Here is a 23859-nt window from a genome sequence, read left to right on the forward strand (position 1 = left end):
ATCATTTGGGTCTCTCTCACTCTTTGTCTGTCACCTATTCTTCAACCACACAGCCCGATCAGCAATCTCACACATCTCTTCTCTTCCCTTTTCTGGCCCGATGCAGAGTGAAAATAGCTTACATAGCAGAGGAGGCTGGTGGGAGGCGCTATAGGAGGACGGACTCATTGTAAAGGCTGGAATGGAATGTATGAAACGGTATCAAACATATGGAAACCACATTGAACTCCGTTCCATTCACACCATTACAATGAACCCATCCTCCTATAACTCCCCTCCACCAGCCTCCTTTGCTACATAACCCTATGCCCTACAAGTGCATAGGGCTAATTACCCTTCCTACAAACCACAGAGCAAATCCATCTCATTAAAACCCAACACTCCTCATCGGAATCTTCTCCAGTCCCTGAGAAGAGTGAGAGCACCTATCTACCCGTACCTACATTACCAGAAGAAGAGTGAGAACACCCATCTACCTACACTAACAGAAGAAGAGTGAGAACACCCATCTACCTATACTACCAGAAGAAGTGTGAGAACACCCATCTACCTACACCAGCAGAAGAAGAGTGAGAGCACCCATCTACCTACACTACCAGAAGAAGAGTGAGAGCACCCATCTACATACACGACCAGAAGAGTGAGAACACCCATCTACCTACACTACCAGAAGAAGAGTGAGAACACCCATCTACGTACACTACCAGAAGAAGTGTGAGAACACCCATCTACCTACACTACCAGAAGAAGTGTGAGAACACCCATCTACCTACACCACCAGAAGAAGTGTGAGAACACCCATCTACCTACACTACCAGAAGAAGTGTGAGAACACCCATCTACCTACACCACCAGAAGAGTGAGAACACCCATCTACCTACACTACCAGAAGAGTGAGAGCACCCATCTACCTACACTACTAGAAGTGTGAGAACACCCATCTACCTACACTACCAGAAGATGAATGAGAGCACCCATCTACCAACACTACCAGAAGTGTGAGAACACCCATCTACCTACACTACCAGAAGATGAATGAGAGCACCCATCTACCTACACTACCAGAAGTGTGAGAACACCCATCTACCTACACTACCAGAAGAAGAGTGAGAGCACCCATCTACCTACACTACCAGAAGAGTGAGAACACCCATCTACCTACACTACCAGAAGAGTGAGAACACCCATCTACCTACACGACCAGAAGTGTGAGAACACCCATCTACCTACACTACCAGAAGAGGGAGAACACCCATCTACCTACACTACCAGAAGAGTGAGAACACCCATCTACCTACACCACCAGAAGAGTGAGAACACCCATCTACCTACACTACCAGAAGAGTGAGAGCACCCATCTACCTACACTACTAGAAGTGTGAGAACACCCATCTACCTACACTACCAGAAGATGAATGAGAGCACCCATCTACCAACACTACCAGAAGTGTGAGAACACCCATCTACCTACACTACCAGAAGATGAATGAGAGCACCCATCTACCTACACTACCAGAAGTGTGAGAACACCCATCTACCTACACTACCAGAAGAAGAGTGAGAGCACCCATCTACCTACACTACCAGAAGAGTGAGAACACCCATCTACCTACACTACCAGAAGAGTGAGAACACCCATCTACCTACACGACCAGAAGTGTGAGAACACCCATCTACCTACACTACCAGAAGAGGGAGAACACCCATCTACCTACACTACCAGAAGAGTGAGAACACCCATCTACCTACACTACCAGAAGAGTGAGAACACCCATCTACCTATACTACCAGAAGAGTGAGAACACCCATCTACCTACACCACCAGAAGAGTGAGAACACCCATCTACCTACACGACCAGAAGTGTGAGAACACCCATCTACCAGAAGTGTGAGAACACCCATCTACCTACATCACCAGAAGAAGAGTGAGAACACCCATCTACCTACACTACCAGAAGAGTGAGAACACCCATCTACCTACACTACCAGAAGAGTGAGAACACCCGTCTACCTACACTACCAGAAGTGTGAGAACACCCATCTACCTACACTACCAGAAGAAGTGTGAGAACACCCATCTACCTACACTACCAGAAGAAGTGTGAGAACACCCATCTACCTACACTACCAGAAGAAGTGTGAGAACACCCATCTACGTACACTACCAGAAGAAGTGGGAGAACACCCATCTACCTACACTACCAGAAGAAGTGTGAGAACACCCATCTACCTACACCACCAGAAGAAGTGTGAGAACACCCATCTACCTACACTACCAGAAGTGTGAGAACACCCATCTACCTACACTACCAGAAGATGAATGAGAGCACCCATCTACCTACACTACTAGAAGTGTGAGAACACCCATCTACCTACACTACCAGAAGATGAATGAGAGCACCCATCTACCTACACTACTAGAAGTGTGAGAACACCCATCTACCTACACTACCAGAAGATGAATGAGAGCACCCATCTACCTACACTACCAGAAGTGTGAGAACACCCATCTACCTACACTACCAGAAGAAGAGTGAGAGCACCCATCTACCTACACTACTAGAAGTGTGAGAACACCCATCTACCTACACTACCAGAAGATGAATGAGAGCACCCATCTACCAACACTACCAGAAGTGTGAGAACACCCATCTACCTACACTACCAGAAGATGAATGAGAGCACCCATCTACCTACACTACCAGAAGAAGTGTGAGAACACCCATCTACCTTCACTACCAGAAGAGTGAGAACACCCATCTACCTACACAACCAGAAGAAGTGTGAGAACACCCATCTACCTACACTACCAGAAGAAGTGTGAGAACACCCATCTACCTACACTACCAGAAGAAGTGTGAGAACACCCATCTACCTACACTACCAGAAGAAGTGTGAGAACACACATCTACCTACACCACCAGAAGAAGTGTGAGAACACCCATCTACCTACACTACCAGAAGAAGTGTGAGAACACCCATCTACCTACACCACCAGAAGAAGAGTGAGAACACCCATCTACCTACACTACCAGAAGTGTGAGAACACCCATCTACCTACACCACCAGAAGAAGAGTGAGAACACCCATCTACCTACACTACCAGAAGAGTGAGAACACCCATCTACCTACACTACCAGAAGAGTGAGAACACCCATCTACCTACACTACCAGAAGAGTGAGAACACCCATCTACCTACACGACCAGAAGTGTGAGAACACCCATCTACCTACACTACCAGAAGAGGGAGAACACCCATCTACCTACACTACCAGAAGAGTGAGAACACCCATCTACCTACACTACCAGAAGAGTGAGAACACCCATCTACCTATACTACCAGAAGAGTGAGAACACCCATCTACCTACACCACCAGAAGAGTGAGAACACCCATCTACCTACACGACCAGAAGTGTGAGAACACCCATCTACCAGAAGTGTGAGAACACCCATCTACCTACATCACCAGAAGAAGAGTGAGAACACCCATCTACCTACACTACCAGAAGAGTGAGAACACCCATGTACCTACACTACCAGAAGAGTGAGAACACCCATCTACCTACACTACCAGAAGAGTGAGAACACCCGTCTACCTACACTACCAGAAGTGTGAGAACACCCATCTACCTACACTACCAGAAGATTGAGAACACCCATCTACCTACACCACCAGAAGAAGAGTGAGAACACCCATCTACCTACACTACCAAAAGCCTCTGAAGCCATACCTGTGGCTTGTTCCCTCTCTTCTTTTCTGGCATATTCTATATCTTTATCTAGTCTCATCCATACATTCTCTCCTTTCCTCCCCTCTCCTTTCCCATTCTCTGCTCTTTTCTCCCCTCCCCTCCCCTCCTCTCCTCTCTCTTTTCCCCTCCCCTCCTTTCCTCTACTTTCTCCTTTCCTCATCTTTCCTCTCCTCTCTCCTTTCTGCTCCCTTCCTTTCCTATCCTCTCTCCTTTGCCCTCCCCTCCCCTCCTCTGCTCTTTTCTCCCATCCCCTCCTCTCCTCTCTCATTTCCCCTCTCCTCCTTTCCCCTCCCCCCCTTTCCTCTATCCTTTCGCTCCTCATCTTTCCTCTCATCTCTCCTTTCCCCTCCCTTCCTTTCCACCTCTCTCCTTTCCTCTCCTCTCCTCTCTCCTTTCCTCGCCTCTCTCCTTTCCTCTCCTCTCTCCTTTCCTCTCCTCTCTCTTTTCCTCTCCTCTCCCCTTTCCTCGCCTCTCTCCTTTCCTCTCCTCTCTCCTTTCCTCTCCTCTCTCTTTTCCTCGCCTCTCTCCTTTCCTCGCCTCTCTCCTTTCCTCTCCTCTCTCCTTTTCTTTCCTCGCCTCGCCTCTCCCCTTTCCTCGCCTCTCTCTTTTCCTCGCCTCTCTCCTTTCCTCTCCTCTCTCCTTTCCCCTCCCCTCATTTCTTCTCTCCTTTCCCCTCCTATCCTCTCTCCTTTCCCCTCCTATCCTCTCTCCTTTCCCCTCCCCTCCTCTCCTTTCCTCTCCTCCCTCCCTCTCCTCTCATCTCTCCTATCTCCTCCCCATTCCCCAAAACAAGCATCAGAAATCAACTCACCCAGCGGGGTCCCCGCAATTAAAATCATCGAAGGTGGGCGTAATGACGGGTTATGGGTAATTTCATGTCTTTCTGGCAGCGGGTGTGTGTTTGTTTGTGTTTGTGTGTGTAATGTGTGTGTTCTTGTGTGTGTGTTAGTGAAATGAGGGGTTCCGTCTGAAGTGTAGGAGCAGCAGGACGTTGGTGGAAGGAACAGAACAATCAGAGAAGCCTTCTGCAGGTACTTCAGGAGAGCTTACGCCGAGCGTCATCAAGGCCTGCACTGTACTGTACACATGTCCATCTCCACTGCTGGGGCAGCAGGGGTACTGGTACTGGTACTGTACTGTACTGTACACATGTCCATCTCCACTGCTGGGGCAGCAGGGGTACTGGTACTGTACTGTACTGTACTGTACACATGTCCATCTCCACTGCTGGGGCAGCAGGGGTACTGGTACTGGTACTGTACTGTACTGTACACATGTCCATCTCCACTGCTGGGGCAGCAGGGGTACTGGTACTGGTACTGTACTGTACTGTACACATGTCCATCTCCACTGCTGGGGCAGCAGGGGTACTGGTACTGTACTATACTGTACTGTACACATGTCCATCTCCACTGCTGGGGCAGCAGGGGTACTGGTACTGTACTGTACTATACTGTACACATGTCCATCTCCACTGCTGGGGCAGCAGGGGTACTGGTACTGGTACTGTACTGTACTGTACACATGTCCATCTCCACTGCTGGGGCAGCAGGGGTACTGGTACTGTACTGTACTGTACTGTACACATGTCCATCTCCACTGCTGGGGCAGCAGGGGTACTGGTACTGTACTATACTGTACTGTACAAATGTCCATCTCCACTGCTGGGGCAGCAGGGGTACTGGTACTGTACTATACTATACTGTACACATGTCCATCTCCACTGCTGGGGCAGCAGGGGTACTGGTACTGTACTATACTGTACTGTACAAATGTCCATCTCCACTGCTGGGGCAGCAGGGATACCGGTACTGTACTATACTATACTGTACACATGTCCATCTCCACTGCTGGGGCAGCAGGGGTACTGGTACTGTACTATACTATACTGTACACATGTCCATCTCCACTGCTGGGGCAGCAGGGGTACCGGTACTGTACTATACTATACTGTACACATGTCCATCTCCACTGCTGGGGCAGCAGGGGTACTGGTACTGTACTATACTATACTGTACACATGTCCATCTCCACTGCTGGGGCAGCAGGGGTACCGGTACTGTACTATACTATACTGTACACATGTCCATCTCCACTGCTAGGGCAGCAGGGGTACTGGTACTGTACTATACTATACTGTACACATGTCCATCTCCACTGCTGGGGCAGCAGGGGTACTGGTACTGTACTATACTATACTGTACACATGTCCATCTCCACTGCTGGGGCAGCAGGGGTACTGTACTGTACTGTACACATGTCCATCTCCACTGCTGGGGCAGCAGGGGTACTGGTACTGTACTGTACACATGTCCATCTCCACTGCTGGGGCAGCAGGGGTACTGGTACTGTACTATACTATACTGTACACATGTCCATCTCCACTGCTGGGGCAGCAGGGGTACTGGTACTGTACTATACTATACTGTACACATGTCCATCTCCACTGCTGGGGCAGCAGGGGTACTGTACTGTACTGTACACATGTCCATCTCCACTGCTGGGGCAGCAGGGATACTGGTACTGTACTATACTATACTGTACACATGTCCATCTCCACTGCTGGGGCAGCAGGGATACCGGTACTCAGACACAGACACGCATACAGGGTACTCTCTCTCACACGGACAATAACACACACAGACAGACGAAAAAATACGCACTCACAGACACACACATTTGCACACACTCTAAGTGTACACTAGCACACCAACAGACACACGCATTCATAAACACAATCATACACCCCCCTCACCCTCCCAAAAAGCACTTTCTCAAAAGGTCAAATCAACACATGACTCACTCTTAACACGAACACAAACTACATCTATCTTTACTAGGAACACGAAAAGGGGTGAAAGAAGGTAGACTTTTAAGAGAGGTTATTAGTCCAAACTGTGTGTGTGTGTGTGTGTGTGTGTGTGTGTGTGTGTGTGTGTGTGTGTGTGTGTGTGTGTGTGTGTGTGTGTGTGTGTGTGTGTGTGTGTGAGCGTGCGTGCGTAAATACATATTTAAAGGAGAGGTTATCATTTCGTCCAACCTCTACCTTTATGCCACGCATCACTGGAGTCACCCCAGAGTCCTGGCCTCTTAAACGCTCACTTTCATTTTAACAAGGAGAAGGAGAGGTGAACTATAATAGGCAGGGAAAGGAGAATAACTTCACCTCTGACCCCCATCTCCCTTTTATAGACCACAAGGGTGACCTTGGGGGAGGAGGATGAGATGGGAGATTGATTGTGGCCATTTTGCTTAATTAGCACACCAGAGAGTGGGGGAAAGGAGGGTGAATGTGGTGGGTAAGGTAAATGGTGAAGGGTGTGTGTGGGGGGATATGACAGCGTGTGTGTGTCATCATTATCTTATAGCTTAAGGTAAGAAAACAAAACATCAATACAATCCTTCAGTGAAACCCTCTCCATCCACTCTTCTCCTCCCCCCTTCTCCCAAGCTTCAGCTCAACCCATCATTTACAACAGAGTTGAATGTCAAATATCCACCATCCATATGGGGCTATAAATAGACACGGGGCTAGATGATGCAGGATAGGCCGGTCTGGAAGATGATGATGATGGTGATGATGTGGTTCATATGGGGAAGGGATGTGGGATTTTGAAGATGAAAGACATATAAGAGACCTGCTTCAAATTGACTCAGAAAAAGCCTAAGATTTGAATCACTTTATTAACTCTGTAGGGGAATGCGCTTCTAAACCTGTCAAGTACACTGCTAAGAATAATGGTGCTTAGCAGTTAAAGTTGAAGTCAGAAGTTTACATACACCTTAGCCAAAAACATTTAATCTCAGTTTTTCACAATTCCTGATTTTTAATCCTAGTAAAAATTCCCTGTCTGAGGTCAATTATGATCACCACTTTATTTCAAGAATGTGAAATGTCAGAATAATAGTAGAGAGAACGATTTATTTCAGCTTTTATTTCTTTCATCGCATTCCCAGTGGGTCAGAGGTTTACAGACACTCAATTAGTATTTGGTAGCATTGCCTTTAAATGGTTTAACTTGGGTCAAACGTTTCAAGTAGCCTTCCACAAGCTTCCCACAATAAGTTGGGTGAATTTTGGCCCATTCCTCCTGACAGAGCTGGTGTAACTGAGTCAGGTTTGTAGGCTTCCCTGTTTGCACATGCTTTTGCAGTTCTGCCCACAAATGTTCTTATTGATTGAGGTCAGGGCTTTGTGATGGCCACAAAGACATTTTGACACAACTTTGGAGGTATGCTTGGGGTCATTGTCCAATTGGAGACCCATTTGCGATCAAGCTTTAACTTCCTGACTGATGTTTTGAGATGTTTCTTCAATATAGCCGCATACTTTTCCTCCCTCATGAAGCCATCTATTTTGTGAAGTGCACCAGTCCCTCCTGTGGCAATGCACCCCCACAACATGATGCTGCCACCCTGTCTTTCACGGTTGGGATAGTGTCCTTTGGCTTGCAAGCCTCCCCCTTTTTCCTCCAAACATAACAATGGTTATTATGGCCAAACAGTTCTGTTTTTGTTTCTTCAGACCAGAGGACATTTCTCCAAAAGGTACAATCTTTGTCCCCATGTGCAGTTGCAAACCGTAGTGTGGCTTTTTTATGGCGGTTTTGGAGCGATGGCTTCTTCCTTGCTGAGTTGCCTTTCAGGCTGTCGACATAGGACTCGTTTTTACTGTGGATATAGATACTTTTGTACCTGTTTCCTCCAGAATCTACACAAGGTCCTTTGCTCTTGTTCTGGGATTGATTTGTACTTTTTTGCACCAAAGTATGTTAATCTCTAGGAGACAGAACGCGTCTCCTTCCTGAGCGGTATGACGGCTGTGTGGTCCCATGGTGTTTATACTTGCGTACTATTGTTTGTACAGATGAACGTGGTACCTTCAGGCGTTGGTAAATTGCTCCCAAGGATGAACCAGACTTGTGGTGGTCTACAATTGTTTTTCTGAAATCTTGTCTGATTTCTTTTGATTTTCCCATGATGTCAAGCAAAGAGGCACTGAGTTTGAAGATAGGCCTTGAAATACGTCCACAGGTACACCTCCAATTGACTCAAATGATGTCAATTTGCCTATCAGAATCTTCTAAAGCCATGACATAATTTTCTGGAATTTTCCAAGCTGTTTAAAGGCACAGTCAACTTAGTGTATGTAAACATCTGGTTGAAAAACAAGTTTTAATGACTGCAACCTAAGCGTATGTAAACTTCCGACTTCAACTGTATATATACAGTACCAGTCAAAGTTTGGACACACCTACTCATCCAAGGGTTTTTCTGCATTGTAGAATAATAGTGAAGACTTACAAAACTATGAAATAACACATATGGAATCATGTTGTTACCAAAAAAGCGTTAAATTACATTTTAGATTCTTCAACGTAGCCATCTTTTGTCTTGATGACTGCTTTGCACACTCTTGGCATTCTCAACCAGCTTCATGGGGAATGCTTTTCCAGCAGTCTTAAAGGAGTTCCCACATATGCTGAGCACTTGTTGGATGCTTTTCCTTTACTCTGCGGTCCAACTCATCCCAAACCATCTCAATTGGGTTGCTGACAGGTGATTGTGGAGGCCAGGTCACCTGATGCAGCACTCAATCACTCTCCTTTTTCAAATAGCCCTTACACAGCCTGGATGTGTGTTGGGTCCTTGTCCTGTTGAAAAACAAATGATAGTCCCACTAAGCGTAAACCAGATGGGATGGGGTATTGCTGCAGAATGCTGTAGTAGCCATGCTGGTTAAGTGTGCCATGAATTCAAAATAAATCACAGACATTGTAACCAGCAAAGCACCCCCACACCAACACACCTCCTCCTCCATGCTTTACGGTGGGAACCACACATGCGGACATCATCCGTTCACCTTCTCTGCATCTCACAAAGACACTGCGGTTTGAACCAAAAATCTCCAATTTGGACTCATCAGACCAAAGGACATATTTCCACCGGTCTAATGTCCATTGCTCATGTTCCTTGGCCCCAAAAAGTCTCTTCTTCTTATTGGTGTCTTTCTTTGCAGCAATTCAACCATGAAGGCCTGATTCACGCAGTCATCTCTGGACAGTTGATATTGAGATGTGTCTGTTACTTGAACTCTGTGACTCCGTGAAGCATTCATTTGGACTGCAATTTCTGAGGCTGGTAATTTTAACGAACGTATTCTCTGCAGCAGAGGTAACTCTGGGTCTTCCTTTCCTGTGGCAGTCCTCTTGAGAGCCAGTTTCATCATAGCGCTTGATGGTTTTAGCGACTGCACTTGAAGAAACTTCAAATTCAAATTCTTCAAATTTTCCGGATTGACTGACCTTCATGTCTTAAAGTAATGATGGACTGTTGTTTCTCTTTGCTTATTTGAGCTGTTCTTGCCATAATATGGACCGCTACCTTGTCACAACACAACTGATTGGCTCAAACACATTAAGAAGGAAAGAAATTCTAAATGCATTCCAGGTGACTACCTCATGAAGCTGGTTGAGAGAATGTCAAGTGTGTGCAAAGCTGTCATCAAGGCAAAGGGTGGCTACTTTGAATAGTAACAAATATAAAATATAAAATAAAGAAAAATCTTTGAATGAGTAGGTGTGTCCAAACTTTTGACTAGTACTGTATATATATATATATACAGTTGTATTTATTTGAGGGATTTAACCCTTTGTGGTTCTATACAGCACCATTTCATCTAGCAGTGTGTAACATGTAACTCAAGCATTCTTACACACCATTCACCCATCGACGACGAGTGCCGGCTTGAACAGTCAAGCCTAAGTCGCTCGTTGATGATCAGATAAGAGGTCGCCATGGAAACTGGGGACTTTCACTTGTCAGAAAAGCTACAGGGTCCCAGAATGTGACCGAGAATAAGTGTGAAAAGTGCTGAAACACCCAGAAAGAACACTAAAGTGTGTGTGTGTGTGTGTGTGTGTGTGTGTGTGTGTGTGTGTGTGTGTGTGTGTGTGTGTGTGTGTGAGAGAGAGTGTGTGAGTGATGTACTGTAGGCTCATGGGAGCCTATCTGACCCAACAGTCTGTTTTACCCCAGTTTGGGAGGACAAGGTGAGATGGGAATAACGGAGGGAGGGAGGGAGAATACGGGGTGCTCTCTTTCTTCCTTCTTTCTCTCTTACCTGGAGCGGGGGCAAGACAGGAAGGGATATGAGATGTTTCATTTCTTTCTTTCATTTTGTTACCTGGTTCGGTGCAGTTTTTCTTTTCCCCATCCTCTTCCATGCTGTTATTACTGTCCAATGTGTCCACCTCCTGCAGTAGCTTCCTGCCTCCCCATCGCTCATCATCATATGTGGTGGGGCTGGATGTGTCATAACCTACGAGACACAGGTAGAGGAGGCTTGAAACGAGGTAACCAGGGCATGTTCATTAGGGCACATTGTTGCAAAGAATTTTGATCACAAAATGAAAATGATTTTAAAAAATGGACCAGTTAAGCAATACCTCCCGGCTTCTCTCTGTTTTACTCTGTTTTGTCCCTACTTAACATGACCATGATCTACTTTGAAATCAACAAAAAGTCTGAGGAGGATTATTTTGTCAGTGTTGAAGTTATATTTATCAAGTTATTATGCACTGAGGAATGAAACGAAGGGAAAGGACTGGGGGCAGAATACATTGTATTGAATCACACAAAATTCCACTTGAATCATGAGTGCACTCTGAATAAAGAACACATCTAGAGGCAAAAACAGGGTACAGGATTCATTCATTTTCTTCTTTGGACAACCCTCAACCCACTCCAACCTTTTCAGCTGGCTGACAGACACAAAAGAGAAATGCTTAGAATCGAAATCAGAAACAGAGGTATTCAAATGTCCTATAGTCAGACCTAGAGGTATGGCTGAACTTTCCACCTGGCATCATCACCTTTGATTCTGTACTCACCAGGCAGGCAGTGGGCATTGCGTGCCAACATTCAGTGTGTATTCACCTACTCTCACAGACACACACACACAGGCCATCCATACACACACACACACGTACTTACACGCACACACACAGAAATAACAAGCATATCGCACCGGTGATTAATGTGTCAATGCCTGCAAGGCGTTGAGTGCTTCTCCACTAAGTTCAGAAAACACAACACACACATGCACGCACGTCATGAAGTGGATCATAAATAATCAACATAACTAATATATATATTCGGCACGTTGTTTAACAGTTTCACAGAGGCACACAATGGGAAGTGGATAAATGCATTAACTGGAGTGTCATTGTTGGTTTGAACACACACACACACACAGTAATATGTGTCCCTGTTGCATTGCGTTGTTCCGTTACCAGGATGCGCACACTGACATAGCAGTGATGCACAAATCATGAGTATGAAATATGAATATTCATATACAAGCACCAAGCCTTCTGTCCCTGTTCTGTAATGAAGACTCAATGGGATATAAGTGACAGCTCACGAAAAGTAAACGTCGACCTCGAATAGCAAGCTGTGTGTTTTAAAGTTAAAGTGCTTTGTATAGAGTAGTAGAGGAAGAGAGTAGGAGTGGACATATTTTGTCTCTCTCTGTAACCTGGAGAAATGTTTTTAGTATACCCCTGGGTATTCTGCCCTGATTTCAATTTAGCTGCAGTATAAAACACCTGAGCTTTACAGCGGTTGTACAGGCTATGCTTCTCTGACACACCTACTCATTCAAGGGATTTTCTTTATTTTTACTATTTTCTCCATTGTCAAATAATAGTGAAGACATCAAAACTATGAAATAACACGTATGGAATCATGGAGTAACCAAAAAAGTGTTAAACTATATTTTAGATTCTTCAAAGTAGCCACCTTTTGCCTTGATGACAGCTTTGCACACTCTTGGCATTCTCTCAACCAGCTTCATGAGGAATGCTTTTCCAACAGTCTTGAAGGAGTTCCCACATATGCTGAGCACTTGTTGGCTGCTTTTCCTTCACTCTGCGGTCCAACTCATTCCAAGCCATCTCAATGGGGTTGAGGTCAGGTGATTGTGGAGACCAGGTCATTTGATGCAGCACTCCATCACTCTCACTGGTCAAATAGCCCTTACACAGCCTGGAGGTGTGTTTTGGGTCATTGTCCCATTGAAAAACAAATGATAGTCCCACTAAGCCCAAACCAGATGGGATGGTGTATCACTGCAGAATACTGTGATAGCCATGCTGGTTAAGTGCGCCTTGAATTCTAAATAAATCAAAGACACTGTCACCAGCAAAGCACCCCCACACCTCCATGCTTCATGGGGCAGGGTAGCCTAGTGGTTAGAGTGTTGGACTAGTAACCGGAAGGTTGCAAGTTCAAACCCCCAAGCTGACAAGGTACAAATCTGTCGTTCTGCCCCTGAACAGGCAGTTAACCCACTGTTCCTAGGCCGTCATTGAAAATAAGAATTTGTTCTTAACTGACTTGCCTGGTAAAATATAAAATAAAAATTCACGGTGGGAACCACACATGTGGAGATCATCCATTCACCTACTCAACACTTGGTCTCACAAACACTTGGTGATTGGAACCAAAAATCTCAAATTTGGACTCATCACACCAAAAGACAGATTTCCACTGGTTTAATGTCCATTGCTCATGTTTCTTGGCCCAACCAAGTCTCTTCTTCTTGTTGATGTCCTTTAGTATTGGTTTATTTGAAGCAATTCGACCTTGAAGGCCTGATTCACGCAGTCTTCTCTGAACAGTTTATGTTGAGATGTGTCTGTTACTTGAACTCTGTGAAGCATTTATTTGGTCTGCAATTTCTGAGGCTGGTAACTCTAATGAACTTATCCTCTGCAGCAGAGGTAACTCTGGGTCTTTCTTGTGACGGTCCTCATGAGAGACAGTTTCATCATAGAGCCTGATGGTTTTTGAGACTGCACTTACAGAAACTTTCAAAGTTCTTGAAATCTTCCAGATTGACTGAACTTCATGTCTTAAAGTAATGACAGACTATTGTTCCTCTTTACTTATTTGAGATGTTCTTGCCATAATATGGACTTTGTATTTAACCAAATAGGGCTTTCTTCTGTCTACCACCCTTAAATTGTCAGAACACAACTGATTGGCTCAGATGCATTAAGAAGGAAAGAAATTCCACAAGGCACACCTGTTAATTGAAATGCATCCATCCCATGCATCCTCATGAATCTGGTTGAGAGAATGCCAAGAGTATGCAAAGCTGTCATCAAGGCAAAGGTGGCTACTTTGAAGAATTTGTTTAACACTTGTTTGGTTACTACATGATTCCATATGTCTTATTTAATAGTTATGATGCCTTCACTATTATTCTACAATGTAGAAAATAGTACAAACAATATTTAAAAAATAGAATGAATAGGTGTGTCCAAACTTTTGACTGGTACTGTAAATATACATATTTTTATGTTTTGTTGTTTATCTGTAATACTACTAGCCACCTAGTAGCAATTTTATCAAGTTGGCTTTAGCTAACCCAACTGCATAACTAGCTACCAATTTGCCATTTCAGCAATCAATGATGTTGGAGTAGCTAGCTTGTCAAACTATCTTAGCTGGCATGCCATGCTGGCAAGGTTGGTAGACTTGAGAAAGACAAGCAATTGCTAAATGTACTGAAAAAGACTCACATTCCTTCCAATCTTTTACCCAGAATTGAGCAGAGAAGCATATTTAGTTTCTATTAAAAAAAGAATCACCCGTCAGGAGGATACAGACAAATCAAGAGGTACCCTATGCTTAGACATGCAGAAAAATTAAGCATAATAATTATGGCTCTAGATCAGGGGTTGGAAACGATTCAGGGAACAGAACCGAAAGCCATACTGTAGCCTACTGACGATGTCAAATAGGTTACTGTAGCCTACTGACGATGTCAAATAGGTTACTGTAGCCTACTGACGATGTCAAATAGGTTACTGTAGCCTACTGACGATGTCAAATAGGTTACTGTAGCCTACTGACGATGTCAAATAGGTTACTGTAGCCTGCTGACAATGTCAAATAGGTTACTGTAGCCTGCTGACGATGTCAAATAGTTTACTGTAGCCTGCTGACGATGTAAAATAGGTTACTGTAGCCTACTGACGATGTCAAATAGGTTACTGTAGCCTACTGACAATGTCAAATAGGTTACTGTAGCCTGCTGACGATGTAAAATAGGTTACTGTAGCCTGCTGACGATGTCAAATAGGTTACTGTAGCCTACTGACGATGTCAAATAGGTTACTGTAGCCTGCTGACGATGTCAAATAGGTTACTGTAGCCTACTGACAATGTCAAATAGGTTACTGTAGCCTACTGACAATGTCAAATAGGTTACTGTAGCCTGCTGACGATGTCAAATAGTTTAATGTAGCCTGCTGACGATGTAAAATAGGTTACTGTAGCCTGCTGACGATGTCAAATAGGTTACTGTAGCCTACTGACGATGTCAAATAGGTTACTGTAGCCTGCTGACGATGTCAAATAGTTTACTGTAGCCTACTGACAATGTCAAATAGGTTACTGTAGCCTGCTGACGATGTCAAATAGTTTACTGTAGCCTACTGACGATGTCAAATAGGTTACTGTAGCCTACTGACGATGTCAAATAGGTTACTGTAGCCTGCTGACGATGTAAAATAGGTTACTGTAGCCTGCTGACGATGTCAAATAGTTTACTGTAGCCTGCTGACGATGTCAAATAGGTTACTGTAGCCTGCTGACGATGTCAAATAGGTTACTGTAGCCTGCTGACGCTGACAAATAGGTTACTGTAGCCTGCTGACGATGTCAAATAGGTTACTGTAGCCTGCTGACGCTGACAAATAGGTTACTGTAGCCTACTGACGATGTCAAATAGGTTACTGTAGCCTGCTGACGATGTCAAATAGGTTACTGTAGCCTGCTGACGATGTAAAATAGGTTACTGTAGCCTGCTGACGATGTCAAATAGGTTACTGTAGCCTGCTGACAGTGTCAAATAGGTTACTGTAGCCTGCTGACGATGTCAAATAGGTTACTGTAGCCTACTGACGATGTAAAATAGGTTACTGTAGCCTGCTGACGATGTAAAATAGGTTACTGTAGCCTGCTGACAGTGTCAAATAGGTTACTGTAGCCTGCTGACGATGTCAAATAGGTTACTGTAGCCTACTGACGATGTCAAATAGGTTACTGTAGCCTGCTGACGATGTAAAATAGGTTACTGTAGCCTGCTGACAGTGTCAAATAGGTTACTGTAGCCTGCTGACGATGTAAAATAGGTTACTGTAGCCTGCTGACGATGTCAAATAGGTTACTGTAGCCTACTGACGATGTAAAATAGGTTACTGTAGCCTGCTGACGATGTAAAATAGGTTACTGTAGCCTGCTGACAGTGTCAAATAGGTTACTGTAGCCTGCTGACGATGTAAAATAGGTTAATGTAGCCTGCTGACGCTGACAAATAGGTTACTGTAGCCTACTGACGATGTAAAATAGGTTACTGTAGTCTACTGACAACATTACATAGGTTACTGTAACCTACTGACAACATTACATAGGTTACTGTAGTCTACTGACAACGTTACATAGGTTACTGTAGCCTACTGACGATATTACATAGGTTACTGTAGTCTACTGACGACGTTACATAGGTTACTGTAGTCTAGTGACAACATTACATAGGTTACTGTAGCCTACTGACAACGTTACATAGGTTACTGTAGCCTACTGACGACGTTACATAGGTTACTGTAGTCTTCTGACAACGTTACATAGGTTACTGTAGCCTACTGACAACATTACTGTAGCCTGCTGACAACATTACATAGGTTACTGTAGCCTACTGACGATGTTACATATGTTACTGTAGTCTACTGACAACATTACATAGGTTACTGTAGCCTACTGACAACATTACATAGGTTACTGTAGCCTACTGACAACATTACATAGGTTACTGTAGTCTTCTGACAACATTACATAGGTTACTGTAGTCTTCTGACAACATTACATAGGTTACTGTAGCCTACTGACAACATTACTGTAGCCTGCTGACAACATTACATAGGTTACTGTAGTCTACTGACAACATTACACAGGTTACTGGAGCCTACTGACAATGTTACATATGTTACTGTAGTCTACTGTCAACATTACACAGGTTGCTGTAGTCTTCTGACAACATTACATAGGTTACTGTAGCCTACTGACGATGTTACATATGTTACTGTAGTCAACTGACAACATTACATAGGTTACTGTAGCCTACTGACAACATTACATAGGTTACTGTAGCCTACTGACAACAGTACTGTAGCATGCTGACAACATTACATAGGTTACTGTAGTCTACTGACGATGTTACATGTGTTACTGTAGTCTACTGACAACATTACATAGGTTACTGTAGCCTACTGACAACATTACATAGGTTACTGTAGCCTACTGACAACATTACTGTAGCCTGCTGTCAACAGTACATAGGCTACTGTAGCCTACTGACGATGTTACATGGGTTACTGTAGTCTACTGACAACATTACATAGGTTACTGTAGCCTACTGACAACATTACACAGGTTACTGTAGCCTACTGACGATGTTACATATGTTACTGTAGTCTACTGTCAACATTACACAGGTTACTGTAGTCTTCTGACAACATTACATAGGTTACTGTAGCCTACTGACGATGTTACATATGTTACTGTAGTCAACTGACAACATTACATAGGTTACTGTAGCCTACTGACAACATTACATAGGTTACTGTAGCCTACTGACAACATTACATAGGTTACTGTGGCCTACTGACAACATTACATAGGTTACTGTAGTCTTCTGACAACATTACATAGGTTACTGTAGCCTACTGACAACATTACTGTAGCCTTCTGACAACATTACATAGGTTACTGTAGCCTACTGACAACAGTACTGTAGCCTGCTGACAACATTACATAGGTTACTGTAGCCTACTGACGATGTTACATGTGTTACTGTAGTCTACTGACAACATTACATAGGTTACTGTAGCCTACTGACAACATTACATAGGTTACTGTAGCCTACTGACAACATTACTGTAGCCTGCTGACAACATTACATAGGTTACTGTAGCCTACTGACGATGTTACATGGGTTACTGTAGTCTACTGACAACATTACATAGGTTACTGTAGCCTACTGACAACATTACACAGGTTACTGTAGCCTACTGACGATGTTACATATGTTACTGTAGTCTACTGTCAACATTACACAGGTTACTGTAGTCTTCTGACAACATTACATAGGTTACTGTAGCCTACTGACGATGTTACATATGTTACTGTAGTCAACTGACAACATTACATAGGTTACTGTAGCCTACTGACAACATTACATAGGTTACTGTAGCCTACTGACAACATTACATAGGTTACTGTGGCCTACTGACAACATTACATAGGTTACTGTAGTCTTCTGACAACATTACATAGGTTACTGTAGCCTACTGACAACATTACTGTAGCCTACTGACAACATTACATAGGTTACTGTAGCCTGCTGACAACATTACATAGGTTACTGTAGCCTTCTGACAATGTTACATAGGTTACTGTAGCCTTCTGACAATGTTACATAGGTTACTGTAGCCTTCTGACAATGTTACATAGGTTACTGTAGCCTACTGACAACATTACTGTAGCCTACTGACGACGTTACAAAGGTTACTGTAGTCTACTGACAACATTACATAGGTTACTGTAGCCTACCGACGACGTTACATAGGTTACTGTAGTCTACGGACAACATTACATAGGTTACTGTAGCCTACTGACGATGTTACATAGGTTACTGTAGCCTACTGACAACATTACATAGGTTACTGTAGCCTACTGACGATGTTACATAGGTTACTGTAGCCTACTGACAACATTACATAGGTTACTGTAGCCTTCTGACGATGTTACATAGGTTACTGTAGCCTACTGACAACATTACATAGGTTACTGTAGCCTACTGACAACATTACATAGGTTACTGTAGCCTACTGACAACATTACATAGGTTACTGTAGCCTACTGACAACTTTACAAGCGTAATCCAGAAATTAGGGAGAGATGGTTCATTAGAGAAGAATGGATGGACATTTCAACGCTAGCTAAGGATACTATAGTTGTCACATTGGATTTATTAACTAGAAAAAAGGTAAGACATGTTTTTATTCTGGTGCTGCTCTGTACACACAAGCTTGTTAGCTAGCTAGCTAACGTTTACAGTGGTCCAACTTTAAACCAACTCGGAAGTTCATTGACATTAAAAGTTTCTTTGTAGAAGCCACTCCTCCATAGGTATAATTATTTGGGCTTAATTCAGATAATTCATGTCATAACAAGATGCCCACTGATTCAATCCAAGCTTCCTCCTCAGAATTTGAGTTGCATATTGCACTCTACACTGTGACTGGCAGCACAGTGTGCGTTTGTCTTTCATTATGATTAAACCATACTGTTGCGGCAAAATACAATTTGCTCTGAATAACTTTCCTATACAGATTAAATCGCTTAACCTCTCAACAGCAAAATGCTCTATGTGCTCCTTTTGGTGAAGAAATTTATTGTTGAGCTAAATGTACAAAAATATATATATTTCAGAGGTTTAAAATGAAACAGAAAGGAACGCCATGAACTGTTACTTTTTGGGGGGGGTTCGAACTGGTTCTGAACTTTATTATGCCGGTCAGAACAGTGTACTGGAACGAAAAAAATAATTGTTCTGTTCAGAATGAAACTATTGGAAAATTAATTTGGTTCCAACCCGTGCTCAACAGTGCAGGAAAAAAACTGTTCAGTTGTTTCAAAAATGACCACACACACACCAGCCATCCTCACATACTTTGTGCCCCCTCAGATTTTGGGGGTGCATGACACCCCTGACCACACTCCAGTCCAGTTCAGAAATGTGCAAAACGAGAACAACTCAAAAGTAGCCTCCAGTTTAAACACAATTTGCATGATGTGCAAAATCAATGTAACTTTGTATTATTACAAAACATGGTAACAAAACAATGGACTCTATGGGCTACATAACAGCCATTATGGAACTCCCACTTCAGCATTCCATCCCTCAACAGGGGGGTAAGTTGATAGGCCTACCCTCACCTGAATTTTCTGCTAGGTAGGAGAACCCCTTGACGAAGAGAAGCATCCCTCCCAACAAGCATATTTGGATCAAAACCAACTCCCTTCGCTTTTTCCGTCTCGCTTTGATCTTTTTCTGGTTCAGCATCACTTGTGGCGGGCGATTCCGAGGTCGGACTCCGGCTGGAGACATCCTTTCCGCGGCTTCTTCCTCGTCCATGTTGCCGCCGGAGTGAAATGAGCAGCAAAGCTCTCTGAGGGAATTTTACACGAACGGATATAACGTGGGGGAACGGTGTGAGGGGGGTGGGGGGGTGTAAGGTAAAAGTTTCAGGTCGGTATCGTTGGAAAGTCGCGAGTGTTGAGATGTGGACTGAAAGGTTTGTTTTCCTTTTGAAGTGCCAGGTCGTCTTGCTTCTATGTCATATTACATTTTTATTCCATGCAATAGTAGGACAGGCTGCGTGAGCGCTCCATAGATGCGACAGTGGCGGCTCGGGCGCGCAACGCGAGATTGCTCACTGATGTGTATGGTGATGTGATTGTAGGATGCTGTGTCCGACAAGAGAGAGAGAGCGAGAGAGAACGGTTTGATCAAATGTGCAAGCTGTTTGACGTAGAAATTGCCTAGAGACAGTGAGAGTACAACATAATTTTTTTTCGAGGCTCAGTACACTGCCTATCACTACCCTCTTCTTGGAAAGGTTTTTTTGCATGATGTTGGCCTTAATAATACACGATAGCTGAATTACATACATTTACATCAATACACAGTTGAAGTTGGAAGTTTACATACACCTTAGCCAAATACATTTAAACTCGGGTTTTCAAAATTCCTGACATTTCATCCTAGTAAAAATTCAGTTAGGATCACCACTTTACTTCAAGAATGTGAAATGTCAGAATAATAGTAGAGAGAATAATTTATTTCATGTTTTTTATATATATATATATATATTTATATTATTTTACTAGGCAAGACAGTTAAGAACAAATTCTTATTTTCAATGATGGTCTAGGAAGTGTGTTAACTGCCTTGTTCAGGGGCAGAACAACAGATTATTACCTTGTCAGCTCAGGGATTCGAGCTTGCAACCTTTCGGTTACTAGTCCAACACTCTAACCACTAGGCTACCTGCCGCCCCCATCACATTCCCAGTGGGTCAGAAATTTACATACACTCAATTAGTATTTGGTAGCATTGCCTTTAAATTGTTTAACTTGGGTCAAACGTTTTGGGTAGCCTTCCACAAGCTTCCCGCAATAAGTTGGGTGAATTTTGGCCCATTCCTCCTGACAGAGCTGGTGTAACTGAGTCAGGTTTGTAGGCTTCCTTGCTCACACACTTTTTCAGTTTGGCCACAAATTTTCTATAGGATTGAGGTCAGGGCTTTGTGATCGCCATGGGATGGCGTTCTACGGCTTGCAAGCCTCCCCCTTTCTCCTCCAAATATAATGATGGTCATTATAGCCAAACAGTTCTATTTTTGTTTCATCAGACCAGAGGACATTTCTCCAAAAATTACAATCTTTGTCCCCATGTGCACTTGCAAACCGTAGTGTGGCTTTTTTATGGCGGTTTTGGAGCGATGGCTACTTCCTTGCTGAGTTGCCTTTCAGGCTGTCGACATAGGACTCGTTTTTACTGTGGATATAGATACTTTTGTACCTGTTTCCTCCAGCATCTTCACAAGGTACTTTGCTGTTGTTCTGGGATTGATTTGCACTTTTTGCACCAAAGTATGTTAATCTCTAGGAGACAGAACTCATCTCCTTCCTGAGCGGTATGACAGCTGATTTCTTTTGATTTTCCCATGATGTCAAGGAAAGAGGCACTGGGTTTGAAGGTAGGCCTCGAAATGCATCCACAGGTAACCTCCAATTGACTCAAATTATGTCAATTAGACTATCAGAAGCTTCTAAAGCCATGACATATTTTTGGAATTTTCCAAGCTGTTTAAAGGCACAGTCAACTTAGTGCATGAAAACCTCTGACCCACTGGAATTGTGATACAGTGAATTCTAAGTTAAATAATCTGTCTGTCAACAGATTGTTGGAAAAATTACTTGTGTCATGCACAAAGTAGATGTCCTAACTGACTTGCCAAAACTATAGTTTGCTAATGTGGAGTGGTGGAAAAACGAGTTTTAATGACTCCAACCTAAGTGTATGTAAACTACCGACTTCAACTGTATCTTCAGAAGTTGTTTGTGCCCAGGCCACTTTATAGAATATTTGAGTAGGCATATGTTACATAATAGATCAATGCATGCATTGCTCATTCATTTTACATTAATTTATATCTATGTCATCAAATAAGATGGACTGTGATTACTTTACAGTGGGAAATATAACTATCCCGACATGATTTACTATCATTAGACATGCATGCTTTGAATAAACAGGCCTAGCCCAGTGAAAGGCTTCACATAATGTAAAGGATATGAAATGAGGCTATTTTTTCCTCCAAACAAATTATATTAGACTATTCACGTAATTTATGGAAAAAAATATGCTTCTAGGATATTTATAATTTCAGGATAATAACTTCATTCTGACAGTCACTCTTCATTGTGAGTTTTGATTGTTTGAGTTTTCTTATAAATAGCACTGGAAAGTTTCCAGCAAGAGTGGAAAAAGTGGTTAGGGCTCTTAGCAACTAGGTTTCATTGTGCCTCCTTTAACCCTTTGAGTCAAGGAACAAGAGAGAGAGAGAGAACCAGAAACAAGAGAGAGAATCAGAGAATGAAAGAGAGATAAAAAAGTAAAAAGAGGTGGCAAATGGTGGTGTGAGAGAGATTAAAGGGACAAAAGTAGCATAATAATGCCACCAACAAGATAGTGCTTTATGTCTCAGAAGGTTTGTCCTCACACAAGTATCTTATAAGCTACCTGACCACAGAAGGAAGTGTGGCATTGTACTGTCATGAGGAAATACATGAGAAATAAGAGCTAGACACCACACACAACCAAATTGTCGGTTGCGGCCCAGATGTGGTTTTATGCATAAAACCATCCCTGAAATGAACGATTGCCTATAACCTGTAGAGAGGAATCCTGCACTCAACCCGGGCATGGAGTTATTTAGTATACTAAATAGGATGAATTCCCAAAGTCTCAGAGGTGCACAAAAGAAAAGAAAGAGGGGGAGGAGGAGGAGGGAAGTGGGGGGGAGGGGGGGGGGGCAACAAATTAAATCCAGTTAAATTGTTTTTCCATAGCCAGTGGGGTTTGGCAAGAGACTGGCTCACACATGAGAGGCAAGATAAAGCCCCCGAAAGAAACAGACAATCCCAAACGCTGTAGCAGTCTCAGATGTAGCAGAATGCCTGGAATTTAACCCACTTTCCCATGTCCAACTGAACTGACACCGCGCCCAGACACAGCTCCAAAGGCCTGGAAGATGATACACACGTACACACACACACGGAAGTGCACACTTGTAGTACAGTACTGAGATCCACAATGAAACACTATCAAAGACGGAACAACTCACACACAAACTGTAGAATACCCCCCTCCACCATCAATGAGTCATTGCCAGTAGGGACCCCGATACACACGTGGAACCACACACAGTCTCAACTATGCACCATTAAAATCAAAATGGCTTTCATCACTTCTGCTGTACTGTCTTGGTTGGTATCTACATCCATAATCCAGCAGTCACTTTCCCTGTTGTGATGAAACATAGGTCGGGGCTGTCTACTGTCTGGAGCATAGAGCCCCCTAAAAATGACAGTAGATCCAGACATATTTGGGTCATGTCTTGTCTTCTCCTCATATGATATCTCCAGAGCCTGACGTTGTTTCTTAGTTTCCTCCCATTCTGTTCTGTTCTCAACCAGAAATAAACATGGAGAGAAATCTTATCCCAGCACAACGTCACACTGCGAGGGCACAGCAGTTCCTGTAGGCCAGGAATAGATGCTCTGTCAACTAAATACTGGAGTTTTGAAGGTATTTGTGTTCAATGTTAAGGTAAGTGTGTTCCTCCCTCAGACCATCCAAGAACAAGGATAGAGCATGTACACACTCACACACTGACAACAAA

The 23859-nt window shown here is 43.5% G+C and overlaps 1 protein-coding gene across 1 annotated transcript in view; it reads right to left on the minus strand.

Moving 5' to 3' along the window:
- Positions 1–20306, minus strand: part of LOC135537056 (sodium/potassium/calcium exchanger 3-like) — an 81292-nt gene extending 60986 nt beyond the window's left edge. The window contains exons 1-2 of the mRNA XM_064963271.1: positions 19826–20306; positions 10941–11075 (exon numbers count right to left, since the gene is read on the minus strand). Of these exons, the coding sequence (XP_064819343.1) occupies positions 10941–11075; positions 19826–20024 (334 nt within the window). The 5' untranslated portion in view covers positions 20025–20306. The remainder of the gene's footprint in view (positions 1–10940; positions 11076–19825) is intronic.
- Positions 20307–23859: the final 3553 nt, after the last annotated feature.

The sequence above is a fragment of the Oncorhynchus masou genome, chromosome 5 (assembly GCF_036934945.1).
Source record: "Oncorhynchus masou masou isolate Uvic2021 chromosome 5, UVic_Omas_1.1, whole genome shotgun sequence".
In the NCBI taxonomy this organism is placed as follows: domain Eukaryota; kingdom Metazoa; phylum Chordata; class Actinopteri; order Salmoniformes; family Salmonidae; genus Oncorhynchus; species Oncorhynchus masou.